General features: G+C 41.3%; 1 protein-coding gene across 7 annotated transcripts in view; it reads left to right on the top strand.

Annotated features, from left to right (window-relative positions):
* LOC115335526 (CREB binding protein) overlaps nt 1-20,104 on the top strand; it is a 99,075-nt gene extending 78,971 nt beyond the window's left edge. For all 7 annotated transcript variants that reach the window (XM_041120392.1, XM_041120390.1, XM_041120391.1 and 4 more), the window contains 11 exons: nt 69-125; nt 1,405-1,482; nt 1,976-2,043; nt 6,167-6,317; nt 7,161-7,307; nt 7,742-7,855; nt 8,295-8,460; nt 9,893-10,060; nt 13,271-13,432; nt 13,704-13,985; nt 15,662-20,104. In XM_041120392.1, the coding sequence (XP_040976326.1) occupies nt 69-125; nt 1,405-1,482; nt 1,976-2,043; nt 6,167-6,317; nt 7,161-7,307; nt 7,742-7,855; nt 8,295-8,460; nt 9,893-10,060; nt 13,271-13,432; nt 13,704-13,985; nt 15,662-17,830 (3,562 nt within the window). In that variant the 3' untranslated portion in view covers nt 17,831-20,104. The remainder of the gene's footprint in view (nt 1-68; nt 126-1,404; nt 1,483-1,975; nt 2,044-6,166; nt 6,318-7,160; nt 7,308-7,741; nt 7,856-8,294; nt 8,461-9,892; nt 10,061-13,270; nt 13,433-13,703; nt 13,986-15,661) is intronic.
* Nucleotides 20,105-22,614: the final 2,510 nt, after the last annotated feature.

The raw sequence follows: 22,614 nt of genomic DNA, 5'->3' as shown, positions 1-22,614 counted from the left end.
GCATAATACTGTCTCAGCCTCTGATATAAAGGTACTACTGAGTTTTCATATTAACTCTTTGTCTCTAGAACCATCTCTAAGGATCAGTTTGAAAAGAAGAAAAATGATACACTAGATCCAGAGCCGTAAGTACCAGGCTGTTGTTTTTCTTGAGATAATCGTATCACTTTCACTTGTCCTTTAACCAGCACTTCAGAAACTAGGCAGTGAATAAAGAAGTCTTCCTTTTATCTCCACCTCTGCCCAAACATGCTGCAGAATCTTTATCTAGAGTTCGTAGCACAACATGCAAACTTGATGTCTACCTTTGATATCCAAGAGGAAAAAGTGAGCCTGTTCTAATGGCAGTTTCTAGTTCTGTTTATTTGGGTAATTCCTTAGGTGTATTCTGCAAGGCGCTGTGCAACTGGCTGAAAATAGCCCTCTGTCCTGCAGAGCCTTTCACATCAAGCCCTGAGTACCTGTGGGGGAGTTCTGCATTTTCCTCTTCTGGTTTAGCTAGGCTTGTAAAACACGTTTTTCTCTTCACCCAAGTGCTTAGCCCACTTGAAAGAGCCATCCTCCTTCCTTCGGTTTATTACCCTTGGGAAGTTCAGCAAAAGCCAAGCTGAACATTTCTTTAGTAGCACTGTGCTGCTTTTCCTGCTGTCCTTAACTAACTGAAACAAGACTTCACCTTACTGCTCCTTTGTTCTCTGGCAGTTTGATATGTAATACATTTTGATTCCTTTTCTCATCTTTGCAAATACTAAATAGAGCTCCTCCCCTAGACCTTTAAAGGTAGACTTCTGAGGTACACCTCTGCATTTGGCTTCACAACCAGTGTTGCAGTCCTGACTGGGAAAACTTCTAACAGTTTTCCCATCCAAAAAAAGAATTTTGACGTACTATTTTGAAAAAACAAAACAAAACAAAAAACAAACAACAAAAACTACAGCAGACCCATGCAGGCAAAGACAAGCTAATACATGTTTTCTTGGCACAGTGATTCACGAATTACTAGTTTTTACATTTACAGTAAGTTGAGCAACCATTTAGTCAGCTTGTGGTTGTTGCAACAGTTGAAAATTAAATCCATAGAGGTACTGTTGAGCAGAATTCGTTGAAGCTGGGAAAACTCAGAACTCTGCTTAGAAGAGGATAAAAAAGATCTGGAAAAAGTTGTGCTTGAAAGCTCATTTCACATTTTTAAACTAGTACGTATATATCTTATTTGCACGTGAGATTAATAGATGTATATCAGAAGCTATTCTAATGAGTAGTTTTTTTTAAACTAACACATAAATTGGGCCTGCCGAAGTTGATTCAGTTCTTAGCAGAGGGTTGGAAAGTCCTTTCTTGCTGAATTCTGGAAAATTACTTGCCTAACAACAAAAGTGACTGGCTGCTGTTTTTTCTTCTCAGGTTTGTTGACTGCAAAGAGTGTGGTCGGAAGATGCACCAGATTTGTGTATTACATTATGATATTATTTGGCCTTCAGGGTAAGATGTTTGTTAGGTTTTTACCCCTCGTACAGTAAGACCAATGTAGTTTATATAATTAAGACTTTCTGCCTTTGCTCTTTAATATGCAGTCCCTGCCCTTTAACAACTGAATACAAAAGGACAAAGCCTTTCAGAATAAAATACTTCTTTTCGTCTTTGGGGTCTCATTTCAGTATATTCAGATGAAAATGTGCATGAAACCAACTTGTTCATATATGCAGGTTTCTGTGGTTTCTTTCTAACTACTAAACGGAAGCTGGTTGGAGGTAAGTTTGTATACTACAGCACACAAATGCAGGTGTAACTGCTTGGCAGAATTAAATCAGCTCATAAAGGCTTTAAGTCCCTCAAAAATTGAGAGATACAAGCTGTTCAAATCCAGAGAAAAATATATTGTACTCTGACATTTACATTATGGGTTCAAACATTGGGCTTAAGCTAGCCAGTAATGGGTTTATGCTAAGTTTTTGGCAATTTTTTTTCTCAATAGGTTTGTCTGTGATAATTGTCTGAAGAAAACTGGTAGAACACGCAAAGAAAACAAATTCAGTGCTAAAAGTGAGTTTGATATTTCTGGTTTTTATCTTCAACTTTCATCTTCTCCCTGCCACCCCTGTTAGCTTTTTGATTGAGACTTTCTGTTGTCATGATAGATAGTACAGGAACATTTGCAAAATGGGGAGTAGTGTAGCCCAAGGCTTTAGTAGCTGTCAGAATTTTAATCAACATTTTAAAGACCTGCTCTTTATGTGTTTGTGGTCAGTCTTAATGCTGCTTGAGGTGTTTGGCATCTATGTCCTTATTTTTCTAAGATTAAAAAAAAAAAAGAAAAGAGGGGGGGACAGGACAGGAGAACCATCAGGCTGGATGCACTTTACTGGCTATATTTAGACATGTTTCCATGTAGTGTTGAAACTAGTAAATTATTGTCACCTCTGTGCCCTTCCAATAACATGTAGTAACAAGTTGTACTGCATTTCAGGTGTACTGTGGTAGTGCCAAGTACTAATGTATTTGAAGAGCTTCTCTTGCTTCTAGAGTGGACTGTGGTATAAGAACTGTCTGCTGGAATAAGTAACCAATTGTACTACATGTCTAGATTTTCTTGGAAATAAGCATTGTCAGAATCTTGTTGAAATGTGCACTAAACAGAGTGCCAAAAGCTGCCAGGTCAAGTTGTCTCGGTCTCCTTAGTCATCCTTACACAGGCATTCTTTGCATGCATTTAGCATCAGGGAGGGAACATAATTTGATAACTTTTACCCGTAAGTGTTTGTGAGGGGGAAGAGTAGGGCCTAGCATTGGAAATGCAGTGTCAGTGGCATAAAGTAGAAAACTAAAGTGAGTGTAGAAACCAAGAGGGTGATTCAGACACTTGAACAACTAGAACTTGCAGGTACACCTGATTCCTCCCTTGTTGTTCTTTGGTCCTTGGAGATTCTGGGCGTTACCTTGTCGTACTGTGACTTTGCAAGCCTGAATCTTCCAAATTGTAATAAAGGAGAGGTTTTGCATTAAATGTAACTTCTTGATAACTTTGCATGTGGTTGATTGCATAAGAGATTTGAAGGGAGATAGTTTGGAGATGATAATGCTGTATGAGACATATTAGGTTACAGTAATCAAAACGGTCTCTAGAGTAACTTGACACTTGCAAGATAGTATTGTTAAAAAAGATTAAAATTAGTCTTACTAAAGACAGATTAAGATTGTAAGAGAACATTAATAAAACAATGAAATAAAAATATAGTTTTAGATAACCATTTTAAATAGATGTCTCTTCTATTATATGCTGTCTTTACAGCATATATTGATGTAAATTAGCTTAAATAAGTATGCGATTCCTTGGATGTCTGCAGTTCTGTGACATTGCTTAAAGTTTGAGTAACCAGCCATTTGGTTCAAGATAACCATTCTGTTCTTTGGGGATCTGGATAGGGAAATAATGGTGCTTTTTCCTTTCCATTGATCTCCTTTTCCTTCTCCTTTTCCTTCTCCTTTCCCTGCTGTTTGGCCATCTTGGGTTTTTTTTTCCCATGATGATTTGAGTCCTGCTGCCAGCTGTAATCCGCTGGTGGGCTCAGGTCTTGAGATCAGTTTCCTTTAGTAGTGCTCTAGGGGAAGCACAAGAACAGGGAACGAAAGCCTACTCTTGTTGTCAAAATGTTGGTCTTACTGCTGACCTAAAAACAAACATTAGCAATGAAAGTTTGAAATGTTAACAAGTTTCCTCTCCCCTTCCCTCCCCATAAAAACCTTTACTTACTGAATTGCCATCAATATTTCTGTGCTCTCTCAAGCATGCTGGCACAACGCTAATAATCAAGATAGCACATCCCTCAGCTACAAACTATTGCTCAGCTGTTATAGTAACATTCATGTTCCTAATGTATATCAAGTAAAATTGGTTATCTTAACCACATTGCAAGTAAGTTGCATAAAGCTGACTGATAGCATGCCAAATATAACCTATAAAGCAGTGTACAGCTGGATTATGCTGTGAAATTCCTAACTTTTGAAGTATTTTTCGTACTAAGAAAATCTACAAATATTACTTAGCCAGTAGCTGATGCAGAGATGTTCAAAGACAAAAGATATCCTGACAAATAAATCACCCAAAGTAGTTTCCTGACAAAAAGTCACAGTAAGCCAGAAGTCTGACTTTCTTCCTATCTGTCCGATTACTCATCCAGTAACAAATGTCTGGCCATTGCTACTGCAACAAAACTTCTGTACTCAAGCAGCCTGAAAGCCTGCTGTATTTTTACTGGTTTGGATGCCTTTTTTCAAGTTTGCACTGCAGTTTTCATTGAGACCTGAGCTTTTATTGGAAGTACATACATTAGAGGTGTCCAAGAACCAAAATCCGGTTGCGTTCTAAAAGAATTTGCACATTGTAATAGATCAAAATATGTGGCTTTTAGATCATTTCCTTATGATGCATGTAATCTTAATGCTGCCTATTTTTTCATCTTCTTATCTTGTCTTTTTTTTGTTTGTTTTTCAAGTCTTAATGTATTGCAACATAAGGAAGGAAGCAGATATCCTTTGGTTGCTTAGCATTGGAAAGATGATAAAATGAAAACACAAGAAGACAGTAGAGTTAACTAAAATGGCTTTCTAAAAATGTACGAACTCATTTGCTGAAATGGAGCCATTTCTTTTTTTTCTGTTTGGCTTCGGAGAAATCAACAAAATGAAACAATTTCTTCAGAAAGTATTTCTGAATTTTCCTTAAAATTCTTTGAATTTCCTTTAAAATCAACCCCCTTCTATTGCATTTATATTGGAAAGCCCAATATATTGTATTGGGCTGGGAAGCACTGGGAAAGGACAGTGTATTGGAATTGGTAAAGGGCATAGTGTATTTTTACTTTAATGTGTGTTTAAATTTAATTATTGGCTCCCAGGTAAATGATATTTAGGCGTGTTGTGCTAGTTATAACCACAGAATCTCACTGGACAAGGGGACAGACTAAAAGATATAAAACAAGATTGCCATGTTTGGCAATTTCTATAGACTGATTGTAAAATAAAATCTTAAGTATATAAGTCCCTTAAAGTGAGATCTTCCTTTGAGTATATGTGGCTTTTTTCCCCAGTATTGGAGCTTAAAATAATATTTAGCATAGATGCTTCACTGCAACGTTCTGTATGCAAGCTCAGTAGTCAGGAAGAAGAACCAACAGCCTTGTATCAGTAGCCAAATAACAACTGAAAAATGAAGCAATGTTAAAAGCAAATTAAATGCATTTTAGTAAAATGAACATCTGTAGATTGCACCATCTTTTTTCCACTTTGGAAAAGATAGCAGATTGACCATAAAAATGAAGTAGAAATACTAGTTGATAAAATAAGTACAGCAGGATAAGAGAAGTAGTCATAAATCTTCAAGTCAAAACAGTGTGCTACTTCTGTTTTCTTAATTTAAACCAAAATCTTCATCTTAATTTCTGTAATTTGTGGTGGATTTATTTGAAAACCATCACATCCTGTAATACTACAAAAACAGCTATCCCCACAAAAACTAATAGTAAATGTAGAGACTGAGAGATGGGATCTGGACAATACGTGGACTTGAACTTTTAAAGACCTCTATCGCTGTGCAAGAACTATTTAAGCTTTATGCAGAGATTACTGTAACTGTTCAATCTAAAAGCTCTCTTGAAAAGAAAAGAAAAGAAAAAGCAATGAAATCTCCATTGAAGTCAAAAGGCTTTTCATTTCTGTTGATTTGCTTTGCTTTGCTTGAAAAGGTGTGGCATTGAGCCAGATCTATAAAGTGATGTAATCTCTGTCAAACAGCCAGATAGTGTTTTTGTTAGGAGAAAACATTTGCAGTGTTCATAAAATAAGCCTGCAAATTTAAAAATGCGATGTAAAGCCTTCTTTGTTAGTTCACTTACTGAGTAATTTTCCCACTACAGTGGTTTTAGCTTCCACGATAGGGTATGACCACTTAAGGCTTGGGTAAAAACATGGATGGTTTTGCTTTTTTAATTTTGGCTGCATAAGTGAAACCACCAAATCTTCACATGGAGGTAAAACAAAGGGAAAAAAGCCTACTTCTATACAGAGAAGCAAGCTGAAAGACCTTACAAGCATGGTAACACCCTGAACTTAACAGCGATTTCTCCAGTATTAATGTTTCCGTTGTCGTGTTGTCCCTCTTCATTTCTAGGGCTACAGACTACGCGTTTAGGAAACCATTTGGAAGATAGAGTAAACAAATTTTTGCGGCGACAGAATCATCCTGAAGCTGGAGAGGTCTTTGTCAGAGTAGTAGCAAGTTCAGATAAGACAGTAGAAGTTAAACCAGGAATGAAATCCAGGTTAGTTCTATTAATTACAGTAAATGAGATCTTGATTTTTTTTTTTTTTTTTTTTTTTTAAATTTTGAAGTCTCCCTGCATAAATACTGCAAAACTGTGCCAATTTGCACCTTAATCCCTTTGCACATTTTTGAAATTTAGGTATGAGTAAGATAATGAAAGGTAAAAAAAGCAGTATGCAGCAAATGAACTCAGAGGAGGTGACCATTGTATTTGACTGTTTGGGGGGGTAGCAGGGCCATCCTGGGTTTGGTTAGAATATTATGACTTTGTATTACTAAATCTTGAGAGAGAGTCTGACCACGTTTTGGTTAGCATTATAGAATTCATAGTTTAGTTCAGAACAGTTGCTGAGATTCTGTTCCTTACTGTTCCTTCATTTTGTTGTGTTTTTATAAATACTTTAGCTTTCAGAAGTTATTTTTAATTTGCTTCATCATGAATGAAAAGCTTAAAATTTTTATCCTATAAAGTATTTTGGCTTTAATTCATAAAGACAGTGTTTATGTGACATCACTTCATCATAATGCATCAGGTTTTCTACTCTACAACATATTTAAAGGCTTGTGGTTTCTGAGGATGCTCTTGTATCCAATGCTTGCCTGTTCAGTTGTATGTTAACTATATGGAAAATGTTTTCCATGAGTTTTAATAGTAACAGGACTCCCTGTTCTAATACAGCTCTGATCAAACCCTGTTTAACTTCTGCATAAATGTTTCTAATGAGTTAAAAATAAGATTGAAAAGAATTCCCTCATTCTGGTAGGACACTGGTTTAATAACTGGCTTTTTGTTGGTTTGTTTTTTGTTTTTTTTTCATATTCCTACCACCCTTTCCTTCAGATTTGTGGATTCTGGTGAGATGTCAGAATCTTTCCCTTACCGTACCAAAGCTCTGTTTGCTTTTGAGGAGATAGACGGCGTAGATGTGTGCTTCTTTGGCATGCATGTACAGGAGTATGGCTCGGATTGCCCCCCTCCAAATACAAGGTACTCTTTCATTTCTGTACTGGTGGTGCATGCACAGAAAACACCTTGCTACATTTACTGGACAATTAGTCTCAAATACAGAAGACTGGGAGATATGTTTCAATTCTGTGGCACAAATAAGTCAGATTTTGTATAACTGTAGATTGCTTTGAAGGGGAAAACAAGTATCACAACAAAAATGTTACAATTTTTTGTATTCTGTATTTAATTTTGCCTCTCGATGGATGGTCTTGCTGTCTAAAAAAAATGCTACCCATCTTTTGCTTTTGAGAACGGTTTATACCATGTTAAGATGCTTAAATAGCCATTAAAATGTCATAATTCATTTTTTTGTTCAGTATGGCTGTATATGTATCTAGTATAAAAGTTCTCAGTAGACAAAACGGACGTTTAGCCATTCATGATTTTCTGTCATTCTTCTCTCATTTCTATAGGCGTGTGTACATATCGTATCTAGATAGTATTCATTTCTTCCGCCCCCGTTGTCTCCGAACTGCAGTTTATCATGAAATCCTCATTGGATATTTGGAGTATGTGAAGAAACTTGGGTAAGCGAGATCTTTGTAAAGAAAGAAATCTTTTTTCTTAGCTTTTTTTTAAATCCAGGTTGCCAAGTAGCTTTTCACTTGGGATAGTGTCTCTCTCCTGCCCTCTCTGAGGTATGTGGAACACATGCCTTTTCTGCAGTGGAGAGAGAAATTTGGATTTTATCCCTAAGGTGCTTTTTCTGTTGTTAGAGTTCTTAAACTGACAGCATATCATTCTTTTTATCAGAGATTCACTTGATGTTTAAGCTTCGTTATTATATCCTGGGCCTTTTCTCATCTCTTGTATAAACAGAGGTTATTGCCTCAGCATCTTTGTTACAAAGAAAAAATAAAGAAAAAAAGAAGCCAGAGGTCTGAACTTATATCCCAGTTTATCTCAGTTAATTTTAAGATGGTAGTCAAAATGGTTAAGACTTTTTTTCTTGTGTGTGAAACACAGGTATGTGACAGGACACATCTGGGCCTGTCCCCCAAGTGAAGGAGATGACTATATTTTTCATTGCCATCCACCTGATCAGAAAATACCCAAACCCAAACGTTTGCAAGAATGGTATAAGAAGATGCTGGACAAGGCATTTGCTGAGAGAATCATTCATGACTACAAGGTTTGCTACTGTTTTCTTCCTGAATGAATTTTTATGGGCTTTTCATTTGAAGGTAGCTAATACTGTTTCATAACGCATGAAACTGTGGTAGTGTTGTACAAGGGTTTTTATTCTCGGCTAGTGTCTTCGTTTTCTTAGATTTTTCCAGAGATTCTGCCTTTGAGACTAAAACTTCCTTAGGTTTGGTTTCTGCATTAAGAGGAGTGTGCAAGAGCCTGCCTTTGTGTACTTGGCTTTCACTGCAATCTTCTAGGCAAGGAAGAATGTAGCGTGTTAAGGTTTATAGAAGTTGCTTGCTTCTGGTGATTCTGGAGGATCAGGTGGAATACTGGACCCTACTAATGTGAAATCAAAAAAAACTACTTATGAAACAGCTTCTTCACTTGAAGAGAAAAAGGATGATTTTCATAATTGGAGAATATCACACATGTACCCAAGGAAATAAGTTAAAGATGGCAAAGGTAGCATTTGCCACTCCTTACATGCTAAAATTTACAATAATTTCTTAATGGTAGTGACAGAGCTGGAAAAAAATGATGTTTTGATTGCAAGTGACAGTTACTAAATGTGTGGAATAGAACAGTGTATAGCAAGCCTTGTCATCTGCTCTGGCGTAGCAAAGAGCTAGAAAATCTGTGTGTCTCCTAATAAGGTGATCTTGAAATGAATCCGAAGAAGAAAATGGGCTAGTCTTGTATGTGCTTGCTAAACCCAGTGCACTTAAAAAACTACCTCCAGAACAACTGTATAGAGTACCTGTTCCTTTTGAGAATACTGGTTCCTCTCAGTGGTCCTTAGTCTTTCGGGGCAGGTGGTCCACAGAGCTTCAGTCAGTGGTCAGTGAAGGACACAGGCTGCGCACAGGCCCCCTACCACACCCAGACTTTATATTCCTGTGTGTAATAGTTGGCCGGTGCATTCAGCGATTCTTCCTGGAGCTGTCGGGCTTATTGCACCTATGATGGTGCATTGAAGTGCTTACATGCTTTCGAATTTATAAGGGAAAGGACTGAATGAGATGCACTTGCTGTCACTAGAACAGTTCCTGCTCTTGTCCAGGAGCAGTGCAGGAAAAACTAAGTGGTGTAGGCTTCATTTTTAATTGGCATAGTTACCAGGGAGGGGTTTGTTACACTTTCCAGGGGTATCTTAGTCTCCCATCATGTCAGGAACATGCACCAATTGCATGATGGAGGTTCAGGAGAGCTTCAGCAGCTGTCTTTCTAAGACGAAACAGGGAGTGGGCTGTTGCCTATATTGCCAGTCCAGTTTTTGAGCTGCACCCAGAAAAGGAGGGCTGCCAGGAGTGGGCCATGGGCTGTAAGTGAGGCACAGCTGTTCAGTGTAGCACTGGATCATGCCTCTGGTTCTCTTCCCTCTCTTAAGGGGTCTTCATTTATTTATTCTTGGTATTGTGTGATACTCTTAACAGGACATCTTCAAACAAGCAACTGAGGACAGGCTGACAAGTGCCAAGGAGCTGCCTTACTTTGAAGGTGATTTCTGGCCCAATGTGCTAGAAGAAAGCATTAAGGAGTTGGAGCAGGAGGAGGAGGAAAGAAAAAAGGAAGAAAGTACTGCAGCTAGTGAAACAACAGAGGTGAGTTAACTTTATATGCTATATCTGCTTCTGGCTCACAAAGCTGAGAGTTAATGCTTTAAGAAATTAGAGAGTTCACATCCAGTAAACTAGAAAAGAAGGTCATTCACATCAGACGTTAAATCAGGACTCCCTTTAACTACATTTCTGGGGTTTTTTTTCTTGCATAACAAATACACTGATGGCTTGGTTTGGTTTTATTTTTCTAACAGAATCAAAAGTCAGTTATGTCAGTTCAGCATCTCTGTTCTCAGAGAAATGTGTTAAGCTACTTTTGGATTGCGTTATGACTGCTACATTTGCTTGCAGTCATTTGGCTGAGCTTCTGGTTCACACCTTTGCAGATCACCTTCAGTATTTGCATTTTGAAAGATGCTCTATTTTTCAAAGCTGAATTAAATTTTGCTATTATTTAAGCAAAGGTACTTGTAGTCGTTTGCGACAGTAGGGGGCTGAAATTTAAAGGTATTTATTGCAAGCTTTGCGTTAGTGTGAAATGTCGATCCTGATGGTGGTGTTCCTTCACCAGCATTCTCTCTTTGTGTATAAAAAACAAACGAAAAAATGCAGCAACGTAATTTTTCAGGGTCCTGGCCAGAATTTCATTATTCGTTTTTTATTTGTGTTGATTGTATCTGTAACCAAATGGTCTTAGCACTTCTATACTGTCCCTTTTACTTGTGATTTGCAGCAAGGTGTTTTGAAAATAAATGTAGTAGGAAAATCTGAAGTCTAGCAGATTGAGATGAAACCAAAAGCTTTAACTGGGGAAAAAACTGCATTCAGCTTAGATGCTGTGACAATTTGCATACAGTATGTATTATGTGTGATTGATGTGGAGTTACAGACCTTAATCCATCAATTTCATTATGTCAGAAAGTTCTTTCTGTTAAACCTTAGCACCTCCATCAAAGCTAACATAGTTTGTTGCTACGTTTTTTATGGAACCATAAAGTTAATAGTTTTCACCTTGTTCCTTCTGAATGTAACTTTTAATGTTGAAGTATTTCAACAAACATAGCAGTATGAAAGTAACTGAAAGACAAGGCTTGGAATTTAAGTTGCAGTCCTCCTTTGCTAACAGTATCACTTTCAGTAAATCATAGCACACCCTTCCAGTGAAAACACCAGTGTAAACCTCTACATCTAAGAGGGGAAAAAAAGGTGTTTTTAAAAGCCCAGAACAGCTAACTGTGAAGCTCACACAAGCTGTCTGCCTAAAGTGAGAAGATGCAGCCTTGACTGTTAACATCCTTATGTCCCCACTTAATGCCATTGATGTTGCTTGGGGTAGCAGGGGAACAAAATCTGCATCCACGTTGCTGAAGATGTCATGCAAGAATGCAACAAAAAATGTAACAGTGTGGTCTTTGCCACTTGGCTTAGAAAAAGGAGTGAAATTAAAAGCATGAGAACTTATCCAGAGCAGTCACCTAAACTTGTCACTTATGGAGGAAACTATGCCCAGCAATGGGGATCTCCACGTGTAGAAGCGCTTGATGGATCTTTGCAGTTTGCCTTCTATTGAGACTGTCCAGAATCTATCTGTTCTTAAATTCTTTGTCCTAAACTTCGTATATGTGGAGAGAAGGCTTCTTAAAAGACAACACATGCTGTGAGTATCAGTTAAAGAGAGTCTAAAGAGGTGGTAAATATTCAGAAGTTCTTGAAAAAGGTTCTGAAGGGACAAGGCTCACTGAGTAACTGTGCCGTCGGCATCTGTGGCAAAACTGGCTGAGTATGTTAAATGCTATCAAAAGGAAGTAGTACAAAAACAATCTTACAACCTCTTAAAACATTTTGGAATAGCGCTGTACAATTGACCAAATATAAACTTGCTGAAGGTGGAGTAGAAAGAAAACAGATTTATGCTGTTAGCTAAGTTTTAATCTATTCTTCTTTTTGGTGTTTACATTTTTAAATCTATGTTGATGCTCTAGAATGCATAGGCAAAGGAGAACATGCCCTAATTCTATCAGGGTGGTAGAAATTTGGGGGAAAAGAAGTCAAGGTGGGAACATACAATAGCTCATTTCTGAATACCTTCAAATCACTTAAAGCTCTGTCTGGTTTCCCATAAAATAGAATAATTTTAATTTCCAAACAGGTTTGGTCAAAAAGTCAGTAAAATTAGTTACAGAAAACCCAAGATGGGACAGGATGTTCCTACCTAAGCCTAATTAATGGAATGGAGGGATGGCAACAGTCTATATTTAGAATTGCTTTCTTCAGTTGAAATATTTTTGTTTTCTTTGAATAAATGGGCTTGTGGCTAAACCCTGTGTTTGCTTGTACATAGTGTTCATAAAACTTTCTTGCATGTGTGTACATATATATATATATATATATCTCTCAGAGTATTTCAGTAGCTTATCTTTAATATTATGATAACCAACATTCTAGCAGTTAGAGAGGGAATTTTTACTGAGTGGCAAGCTCCCTGCTGAGAGCTTGGGTTTTTATTTTTCAAGGACATGAGAAGTCTAAAAGTTATTTCTGTTTTCACAGGTCATCTAAATAGCATCATCTGCTATTTTTTACTCTCTTTACTTACATCTAGTATTCAGTATATGGTCACTGTGGTCTATGTTGTTGTAACTTAGACACAAGTGAAGGTTTTGGGGATTTTGGTTTTGGTTTTTTTTTTTTTTTTTTTTTGGAGTTGTATATGCAGCCATAAGTCTTCAGGATGGAGAATAATGTATTTTGTTAGTTTCAAATCCTGCATTTCTTATCTGTGTACTAGCCCTAAATTTGTTCAATAAAAACAAACAAACAAACACTAAATCAGAGCTCAAGCAAGTAGGTGAAACCCCAAATGCACAACAAAGGAAAATACTGCACTTCTGGAATTTTTTTTTTTATTTGTAGCTCGTTTTATCATCTGTAAGATGTATATCTGTAAGATCTTGTAAAGCAAGCAGTGGAAGCTGAAGTACAGTTTGAGAAGGAAAAAAAAAAAATGTAAGATAAAAATTATTTAATGTATATGCATACTTTAAAAATCTATTTTTAAACAACATTTGAATTTGTTTGCCAGTTTGGCTTTTGATTTTTCCTGGAAGATAGGATATATTTAACACAGTATGGCCGATTTGCAGGCATTGGAACAAAGTTCTATTATTGACAGCAGAAGTGTTTCACTTTCAGCTACAGTGAACAGGAGAGAGCTCTATAAAATGTAACATCTTTCCTATGTATTTATTGCAGGGAAGCCAGGGCGATAGCAAAAATGCTAAGAAAAAGAACAACAAAAAAACCAACAAGAATAAGAGTAGCATCAGCAGAGCTAACAAGAAGAAACCCAGCATGCCAAATGTGTCCAATGATCTGTCTCAGAAGCTGTATGCCACTATGGAGAAGCATAAAGAGGTACTGTCAAAATACGCTGCATGAAGAGAAGATTTTATTCCTCTAAATCCAGGCGTGATGGTATTCAGAACTGAAAAATCAGGAGGAGTAAAGCTTGTGATTGCACTAGAATTCTTCTGTTGTGTAGCAACATATTGGAAGAGATTAGTCTAAACTAAGTTAATTAGATAACATTTGTAGCATACCATTACTGCAACAGAACATGAGCTTTTTCCTGCAAGATTATCTAACCTCATTGATTATTTCCTCCCCCCCCCCCATTTATCTGCAGGTCTTTTTTGTGATTCATTTACATGCTGGGCCTGTAATTAACACTCTGCCTCCCATTGTGGACCCTGATCCATTACTTAGCTGTGATTTGATGGATGGGCGAGATGCCTTCCTCACCTTAGCCAGAGATAAGCACTGGGAGTTCTCCTCACTACGCCGATCCAAGTGGTCTACGCTCTGCATGCTGGTAGAACTACATACTCAAGGGCAGGATCGCTTTGTCTATACGTGCAATGAGTGCAAACATCATGTGGAAACAAGGTGGCATTGCACTGTCTGTGAGGTAGGTGTATATCACCAGAGACTTCTGCTCTCTCTTGCCCTATAGCTGAGCTTGATTTTTTTTTTTTATTTGTATTGCCCAAAGTTCTTCCTAATTAAGCCTATCCTGATAAAAGGGCTGCTAAGCCTTAAGGGAAGGTAACGACCACAGTGGGGTACCTCTTCTAGAACAAGTGCCTTTAGTTTCTCGACATGGAAAGCACTGGTGCTCTGGAATGGCTACTGCTGCGTCATTTGTTCCACTATGGTTCCTCTGCATAGACAAGTTTTAACTTAATTTTAAAGAAGTTTAGGACTGGGTCATAGGGTGTGACTGCATCAGGCTAGTCTGAATCTGCAGGGCCTTAGCTCATCCACATTAAGTGGATGTCCACGAGAGAAGTTAGCGTACCTTTCTGCAAGGTAGCTTTTGTGCTGCTTTGTATGTGGTACTTCATGTTGTAAGGAGCGCAGCAGGCTGCCACAAAGCTGGGTGAAGAGGCTGCCGCAACTCTTCATTGTCTCTTTGGCCCAGCATTAGTGGTTACCTGCCCTTCAGATCAGACCAAATAATTGCTTCTTAACCTGGCTCAATGCTTTTAATGACTAGTCCTTTTACAGCACAGATTGCTTCCGCTGAACTATGTTAGAGTACAATTATGCATGGAGTTATACGGGTGGACTTGAGGAGAAGGTAGCCTCTAGAGGGCTTGTGATGACCTCTGGCTGTAGCTAAATAAAAAAAAAAATCTGAATAAGTGCAGCCTAGTTCTTACACTGCAAGTTATTGCCAGGTTTGCGGTCGAAGAGTCTTAATTAATCCCTCTGAGGAAAGCATTGAAAAGGGCTTCTTGAGGCAAGACTGCAGGAAATGGATCATACACACTAGGGGAGTTAAGTGGTGGAAGGAGGTATGGCCTTTAGGTTTCTTCTGGGTATAAGGGAGTGCCCTTCCTCCAGCAAAAAAAGGACAGAGCAGTGAAAATGTGGGTGCGTGAGCATGTTTTCAGAAAAGTGTCCGTCTTAGCATGAAACTTGCACTTGATTTGAGGGTCGTTTTAGAGATTAAAAAAATATATATATCTTTCAGGGTAGTCATTATTAGTCAGTAATTGCACTAAGAATAGCTAAATGGAGAGCCAAACCCTATTTTTTAGGCAGTGACAGTAGGTTCGTCTTACTGGTTGGAGGTTTCAGCCCTCCTTTTACAGGTACATCAGTAGACATCACAGAAAAGTAAACAGTTCCTGTCATCAAAAGGGGAAAAAAATAAAAAAATCCAATTCCTGCTGGACTTTTTCATGTAATAAAATGAAGACACAATTACAGCCCCTATTTGCATTGTTACCGTAGTCAAGACTTGTGATTGCAGGCTCACTTTGCAGAGCCAGCTGATGTGGCTTCTGCCCTCAGCTGCCCAGCACTCCCTGCCCTAAAGGTCCACTCCCACTGTCTCTGTAGGCTATGCAGCTGCTTCTCTACCTTGGTGTAACAGGTGTAAATTGAAACTGGCAGCTGCTCGCAGCACATGGCTGTTGTCCTGCTTTCGTTCTTTGTGTTTGTACCCACTGAAACCCAAGGTGTGTTTCCACACCAGGCTCATGTTGCTCACCTAGCACTTCTTTTGCTCTTCTGCTCTTTTGCTGGTATGGTTAGTGCTCTGTAGACAACTGAACTCCGGGTTTTCTTTGCTTTCAGGACTATGACCTCTGCATTAACTGCTACAACACTAAGAGCCATGACCACAAGATGGTTAAGTGGGGCCTGGGTCTGGATGATGAGAGCAACAGCCAAGGAGAGCAACAGTCAAAGAGCCCCCAGGAGTCGCGACGACTGAGCATCCAGCGCTGCATTCAGTCCCTTGTCCATGCCTGTCAGTGCCGCAATGCAAACTGCTCATTGCCATCCTGCCAGAAGATGAAACGGGTTGTCCAGCACACCAAGGGTTGCAAGCGCAAGACCAACGGTGGCTGTCCAGTGTGCAAACAGCTCATAGCTCTTTGCTGCTACCATGCCAAACACTGCCAAGAGAACAAATGCCCTGTGCCATTCTGTCTCAATATCAAACACAAACTTCGACAGCAGCAGATCCAGCATCGCCTGCAGCAGGCTCAGCTCATGCGCAGAAGGATGGCTACCATGAACACCCGAAACGTGCCTCAGCAAAGTTTGCCTTCTCCTACCTCAGCAACGCCTGGTACCCCTACACAGCAGCCAAGTACACCACAAACACCGCAGCCTCCTCCCCAGCCCCAGCCTTCCCCTGTAAGTATGTCACCGGCTGGCTTTCCCAGTGTGTCGAGAACTCAGCCCCCTACTACTGTTTCAACAGGAAAACCCACAAACCCGGTTTCCGCACCTCCACCTCCGGCTCAGCCTCCACCAGCCGCAGTGGAAGCGGCTCGGCAGATCGAGAGAGAAGCTGCCCAGCAGCAGCAGCAGCTCTACAGGGTCAACAACATTAACAATGGTTTGCCTCCTGGTCGCCCAGGACTAGTAAACCCGACAGTGGGTTCAGTGAACCAGATGCAGCAAGTCAGCATGAATGTACCCCGGCCCAACCCTGTAAGTGGTCCAGTGATGTCCAACATGCAACCTGGACAGTGGCAGTCACCTCCAATGCCGCAGCAGCAACCAATGCAGCCAGGAATGGCGAGACCGGTTATGCCAATGGCGACGCCACAAGCAGTGGCTGGGCCAAGGATGCCAGGCGTGCAGCAGCCGCCACGGAGCATCCCCCCGAATGCACTTCAGGACTTACTGAGGACCTTGAAATCACCAAGCTCTCCGCAACAGCAACAGCAGGTTCTTAATATCCTTAAATCCAACCCTCAGCTTATGGCAGCTTTTATAAAGCAAAGAACAGCCAAATATGTGGCTAACCAGCCTGGGATGCAGCCGCAAGCAGGCATACAGCCCCAGCCTGGGATGCAGCAGCCGCAGACTGGCATGCAACAGCCAGGCATGCACGCTCAAGCAGGATTGCAGAACATGAACGCGATGCAAGCAGGAGTGCAGAGACCGAGCGTTCCTCCCCAGCAGCAAGGGATAGGAGCTATGAATCCCCAGGGACAAGCGATAAACATTATGAACCCCGGCCACAACCCTAGCATGGCAAACATGAGTCCGCAGTACAGAGAAATACTGAGGCGGCAATTACTGCAGCAGCAGCAGCAACAGCAGCAGCAGCAAGGAGGGGCTGGCATGGCAGGAGGGATGGCAGGACATAACCAGTTCCAGCAGCCTCAAGGACCAGGAGGTTACCCTCAAGCCATGCAGCAGCAGCGGATGCAACAGCATATATCGATACAGGGGGGGTCCATGGGACAGATGGCTCAGATGGGACAGCTGAACCAGATGGGCCAGCCCGGCATGGGGGCAGACGGCACTCCCAACATCCAGCAAGCACTGCAGCAGCGGATCCTGCAACAGCAGCAGATGAAGCAGCAGATAGGGTCCCCCGGCCAGCCTAACCCCATGAGCCCACAGCAGCACATGCTCTCAGGACAACCGCAGGCATCTCATCTCCCTGGCCAGCAGATCGCCACCTCCCTCAGCAACCAGGTGCGGTCCCCAGCACCCGTTCAGTCTCCCCGTCCCCAGTCCCAGCCACCACATTCCAGCCCGTCACCCAGGATACAGCCCCAACCATCACCTCACCACGTCTCTCCCCAGACTGGTTCCCCCCACCCAGGACTCGCAGTTACTATGGCTAGCTCCATGGATCAGGGACACTTGGGCAACCCAGAACAGAGTGCAATGCTTCCACAACTAAACACCCCGAACAGGAGTGCGTTGTCTAACGAATTGTCTCTGGTCGGTGATACCACTGGGGACACATTAGAAAAATTTGTGGAGGGTTTGTAGCATTATGGGAGCATCACTTTTTTTTTTTTTTTCTTCCTTTCGTGTTCTTGGACATTTTGTACTGAAAATTCAGACATCTGGGTTGTTTTGAATCCTAGATGGAACTGCTGCTTCCTACATGTGGAAGAATGAATTGCTGTTTAAAAAAAAAAAAAAAAAAACAATACAAAGAATATATTTTTTTGTTAAAGCCAGGCGGTTAAAATATCTGGTCTCTTTTGTGGGTTTTTTTGGTTTTTATTTTTTTGTTGCTGTTGACTCATACCTTTTTTTTAATGGGGAAAACAAGTTCATTATATTCATATTTTTTATTTGTATTTTCAAGACTTTAAACATTTGCGTTTAAAAGAAGAAAAAATAATATTCAGAAACTGTTTCCTGAAATAATGCAACATTGTAATGTATCCCGGTAACTTTGACACGTTGCGGGAAGATTTTTTTTTTCTATAGTGAACTCTGCAGGCATTTGAAGTATTACCCCTGGAAAGATAGGAATTGACTCTTGCACACAAAAACACACATTGGCCAATGCCAAAATCCTTGTCTTGCAGATGTAGAAATTGTTGCTTTGTTTCTCTGATAAAACTGGTTTTAGATGAAAATAGGGATGATCACTCTTAGACCGTGCTGATTTGAATAGAGAAGAAGCATTCTTTTCTTTCTTTCTTCTGTGTGAAACTTGAAATGAGGAAAAGCAATTCTAGTGTAAATCATGCAAGCGCTATAATTACTATAAATAAGAAAATCCAAGAAGATTCAATCACTGTATAGAATGGTAAAAAAAACAAACTCATTTCTTACTTATAATATCATATTGTTAAATAAACTGTGTGCAACAGACAAAAAGGGTGGTCCTTCTTGAATTCATGTACATGGTATTAACACTTAGTGTTTGGGTTTTTTGTTATGAAAATGCTGTTTTCAACATTGTATTTGGACTATGCATGTCTTTTTTCCATTGTATATAAAGTATTGCTTAAAATTGATATAAATTACTGAAGTTTTTAACATGTATTCTGTTCTTTAAAATCCATGTAAGAATGTTTAAGGTTTTTATTTATTTATATATTTTTTGATCATGTTCTTTGTAAGACATAGCTATGACTATTCACTCATTACACAGAGCAGCCAGAGGCATCGATAGGAGTGGCACGATACATGGAGTATTGTAGGTAGCATGTCTGTTTTACAACACCCTTTAGTGATTGTTTCCTTTTCGGGGAGGGAGAGGAGAGGGGAATGTTTCCCATACATGGAATATTTGCAGGTGTTCATCCATAAGGGTTAACTGGAATAAATTATTAATAGCCGTTGCTTTTTAAAAACTGCATTAATTTAGAGAAGGATCACCAATGAAAGGAAAATAGAGAGTATTGAGTTAATTCTAGGCTAATTTATTTAGTCTACAGTAAAATATGAACCTATTGACTTTAACACTATTTTTCTGCTGTTAACTCTGAGTCTAGATTTGAGGGTTTTCTGTGGAATAAAAAATAACAAATCATGTACATGTTCCCTTTAATATCCTGTCACCATGCCCTCATGTTCTGGGATACTTGCCCCTCCTCCCCGCAAGGAATTGCTTTCTTGGAGTTAAAAAGTCCAGGGAAACTTTCCCAGTGTAGGTGTGAGCTTAAAACCACAACTAGCCTAAAACACCATCACTCAGACCTTGAGGCTTCTCGATTACGTGCGACTGGCATGGGATTTGCAGCAAACCCAGCAAGGTATCCTGCCTGGCAGCCGCTGCCACTCCAGCAGGGAGCACTGGGCACACTTGGCTTTTCACGTTAAGTTAGTGCTTCCTCCAGCCTTACGTTTTTATAGGAAAACAGTGTTGGGGGAGGATGGGGGGAGAAGAGCAAACAATTTATCTCAACTTCTATCCCCGTACTGTGAAAATAGTAGTGCGCTGCCGCGCTACTTCATTCTTTTTAACTGTAGAGGGTTTCTGCTTAAACTTTTCTTGCAAACTTTTAACTGTTGTACCTTTTTCACCACCATTGGATTCATCTGCCCACGCAATTGTCTTCAGCAATTCAAGATGTCAAAATTTGGGGCTGGGCTGAGGTCAGTGAACACTAACCCAAAGCTTGTCCAAAAGAAATTGCTGTAAAAAAAAAAAAAAAAAAAAAAAAAAAAAAAAAAAAGATGGAAAGCCCTGATGCTGTGTCTCATGCTGTGTACTTAAAAAGAGGAAAAATACTATATTTGTGATCAAAAAAGAGGAAACTTGAAATGTGCTGGTGTTTCTAATAAAAGCTGGTAAAACTGCTTGGATTGAAGGATGGTTCCACTTGGCTGGTGCCCGCTAGGATCAGCGAAGCCTGACACCCAAGGTTAAGATAACTGCACTCAATCTCACTAATACCTTAAGTAGCGTCCATTTTAAAAACGTTGGCACCGCTTCCGGATTTGGATAAGCCAAGTCCTGTTTGGAGAACAGAGAGGTGGTGTGGCGCTTGGGCTGCAGCTCACTTGGGTTTCCCATTCCTGGGGAAGAGTGGGAAAAAAAAAAAACTGATGGGAAGCAAATGCCAGAATACTTTTAAGTACAACCTGAAGTATGTTGAAAGCACGGAGCAAGGGATAGATTTAGATCTGATAATCCCAGCTTGCTGGAGCAATCATTTTAGGTAAGAGTAGGTATATTATCAGGGAAAGAAGGGAAGTGCAAAGCTAAGGAACATGAAGCAAACAGGAGGAGGGGCTGGGCTTGATGTACAGTCCCTACAATCTTGGCAGGGCTTCACTCCAGTCTCCTTTGAGTGTTGATAGGAAATTCAGCATCTCTGAAGAGTGGACAGGCATCTGATTTTTCACGTCCTTGCCTGTGTTTTGATGGGGGAGGTACTGGCAATAAGAAACAGCATCCTAGAAACATGAGAATTTATAAGGCAAGAATGCACTGGTGAGTGGTGCAGGATCTTTATCACCAGAGGGGGTGGCTAGGACCTTCCCCCTTACTGAATTCTGGAGGGGAAGAAGGTGCTTAAATCTGAAAAACTTGATTCTTTGCTCTTCCCTTCTTTGCCTGTCCACCATGTTCCACTCTCTCCTGCTGGCTATCCTGACTTTTACCAATGCTGCTACCACAGCAGGCTGTGAGCGTGTTTCTTCTTGCTGTAGACGCACCAGCTGAGGTTCACCTTCTCGGTTGCTCATCACTGTCCCACCAAGCCAGAGATCAGCCTGCAGCACTCATGTAAGCGCTCCCTGCTCTGGTCTTCCACCTGGATGGATTAGAGCGAAGGGTTGCGGGTCTGACCACAGCAGTGGGCTGAGGAAGAGGAGCCCTCCTGCCGGGGGTGCAGCAGGTGCCAAAAAGCTGGGGACAGAAACCCCATCGGTCACTGTCGGAAGCCAGAAGCAGTACACGTCTGCAGCCGTAGCAGCGTAACATTCCTTCAAGTCGGCAGAAGCATACAGCAGTAAGTGAAAGCAGTTAATGGCTTACAGGCAAACTAGGGTCCGTGGTTTTCTCAGTGCAGTGAAGATCTAGCAGCTGCTATGGAGCTGGGGAGGCACGGCAGAGCACGCAGGTTGCTGTTTGGGGGCCATCTGTCCTTCCCTGCGCTTCCTCTCCACGGCCAGGAAGTTAAAATGGGGAGCGGGTGATCTCTGCCACCCCCAGCACACTGCCAGGGCAGCGATTGAAGCCAGTCGGTGCCAACTGCCGGCCAGTCAAAATGAGCCTGAACAGAGGGGAGGACCTGTACCGGATCCCCTGCAGTCCCCAAGCCTTCCCTGCAGGAACACGCTGCATGGCTGAGCCGTCAAAGCGCACCCAAGGCAGGGAGGGGGTGACGCAGTGCGAGGTGAGGTAGGAGGAGAACTCAGGTGTTTCACAGCAGATGCAAGAGCTCAGGTACAGTGTCGTGGCAGAGCAATGCTCCGGAGCACTGTGGGGTCAGCTGGAGGTAGCAATGAATGCAGCAGTAGGAGGGAAGTGCTTGAAATGGGCTCAGAAGTCATTTTGGTTTCGGCCACAGCACAGGTAATCTCGAGGAGGGGCTGGGGTTGGTTCCAGGTGGAAATGCGGTCCCAGCAGAAGGGTGCCGGAGTGATGCAGAGGCTCGCGCTGGGTTTGTTGCACCTAATCCATAACATCCAGCACCACACAAACCCCACTGCGTGCAAGTATTCTAGATGCAAACCTCCAGAACAGCATGTGGATCAGCATAGCTGCAAAGATAAGTTGCAAGCACGAGTGAACTGCACGTGTAGCTTTTCCAGCGAACTCCCCTGAGTCTGGGGATTACAAAGCTGTCTCTGTGAGGTGGTCATGGTTCCCTCCTGAAGGCCCTCGTCTCCTCTGTCTGGAAGTGGTTAGCACTCACTGAAATGAGACCTGCTCGATCTTTTATTTTTAGCTGTGGTGTTCATTGAGGCCAGGCTCTGCTCTCATGCACGTTCCAAATTCGGCTCTCAGCAGAGCGGTTTATTTCCTCTCTCACCCCCACCGCATCCAAAGCCTTTCTCCAATACCTCAGCCCTTTAGGTCTCGATGATCTATGCTCACGGCAGCCCCAGGAGATGAGGAATTTCAGAGAAATGGGAAAATGAGATACTAAGCAACTTGCCCGAAGTCGAGCAGGGGAGCCTGGCCGAGGTGCAGCACACGGGGGCTTCCTAAGGGCTGCTCCCAGCCCGGCGCAGCCTTTACTCGGCCCCCTCCGTGAGGAGGCTGGGAGAGAGGCCGTGCACCCGGCGCTGCCGGCTGCGATGGCCGAGCTCCTGTCGCGTGAAACGGGCTCCCTGCAGCAAATACTGGGTCAGTAACT

This window comes from Aquila chrysaetos, chromosome 25, assembly GCF_900496995.4.
Source record: "Aquila chrysaetos chrysaetos chromosome 25, bAquChr1.4, whole genome shotgun sequence".
Lineage (NCBI taxonomy): Eukaryota > Metazoa > Chordata > Aves > Accipitriformes > Accipitridae > Aquila > Aquila chrysaetos.
This window is presented reverse-complemented; position numbering and strand designations above follow the sequence as displayed.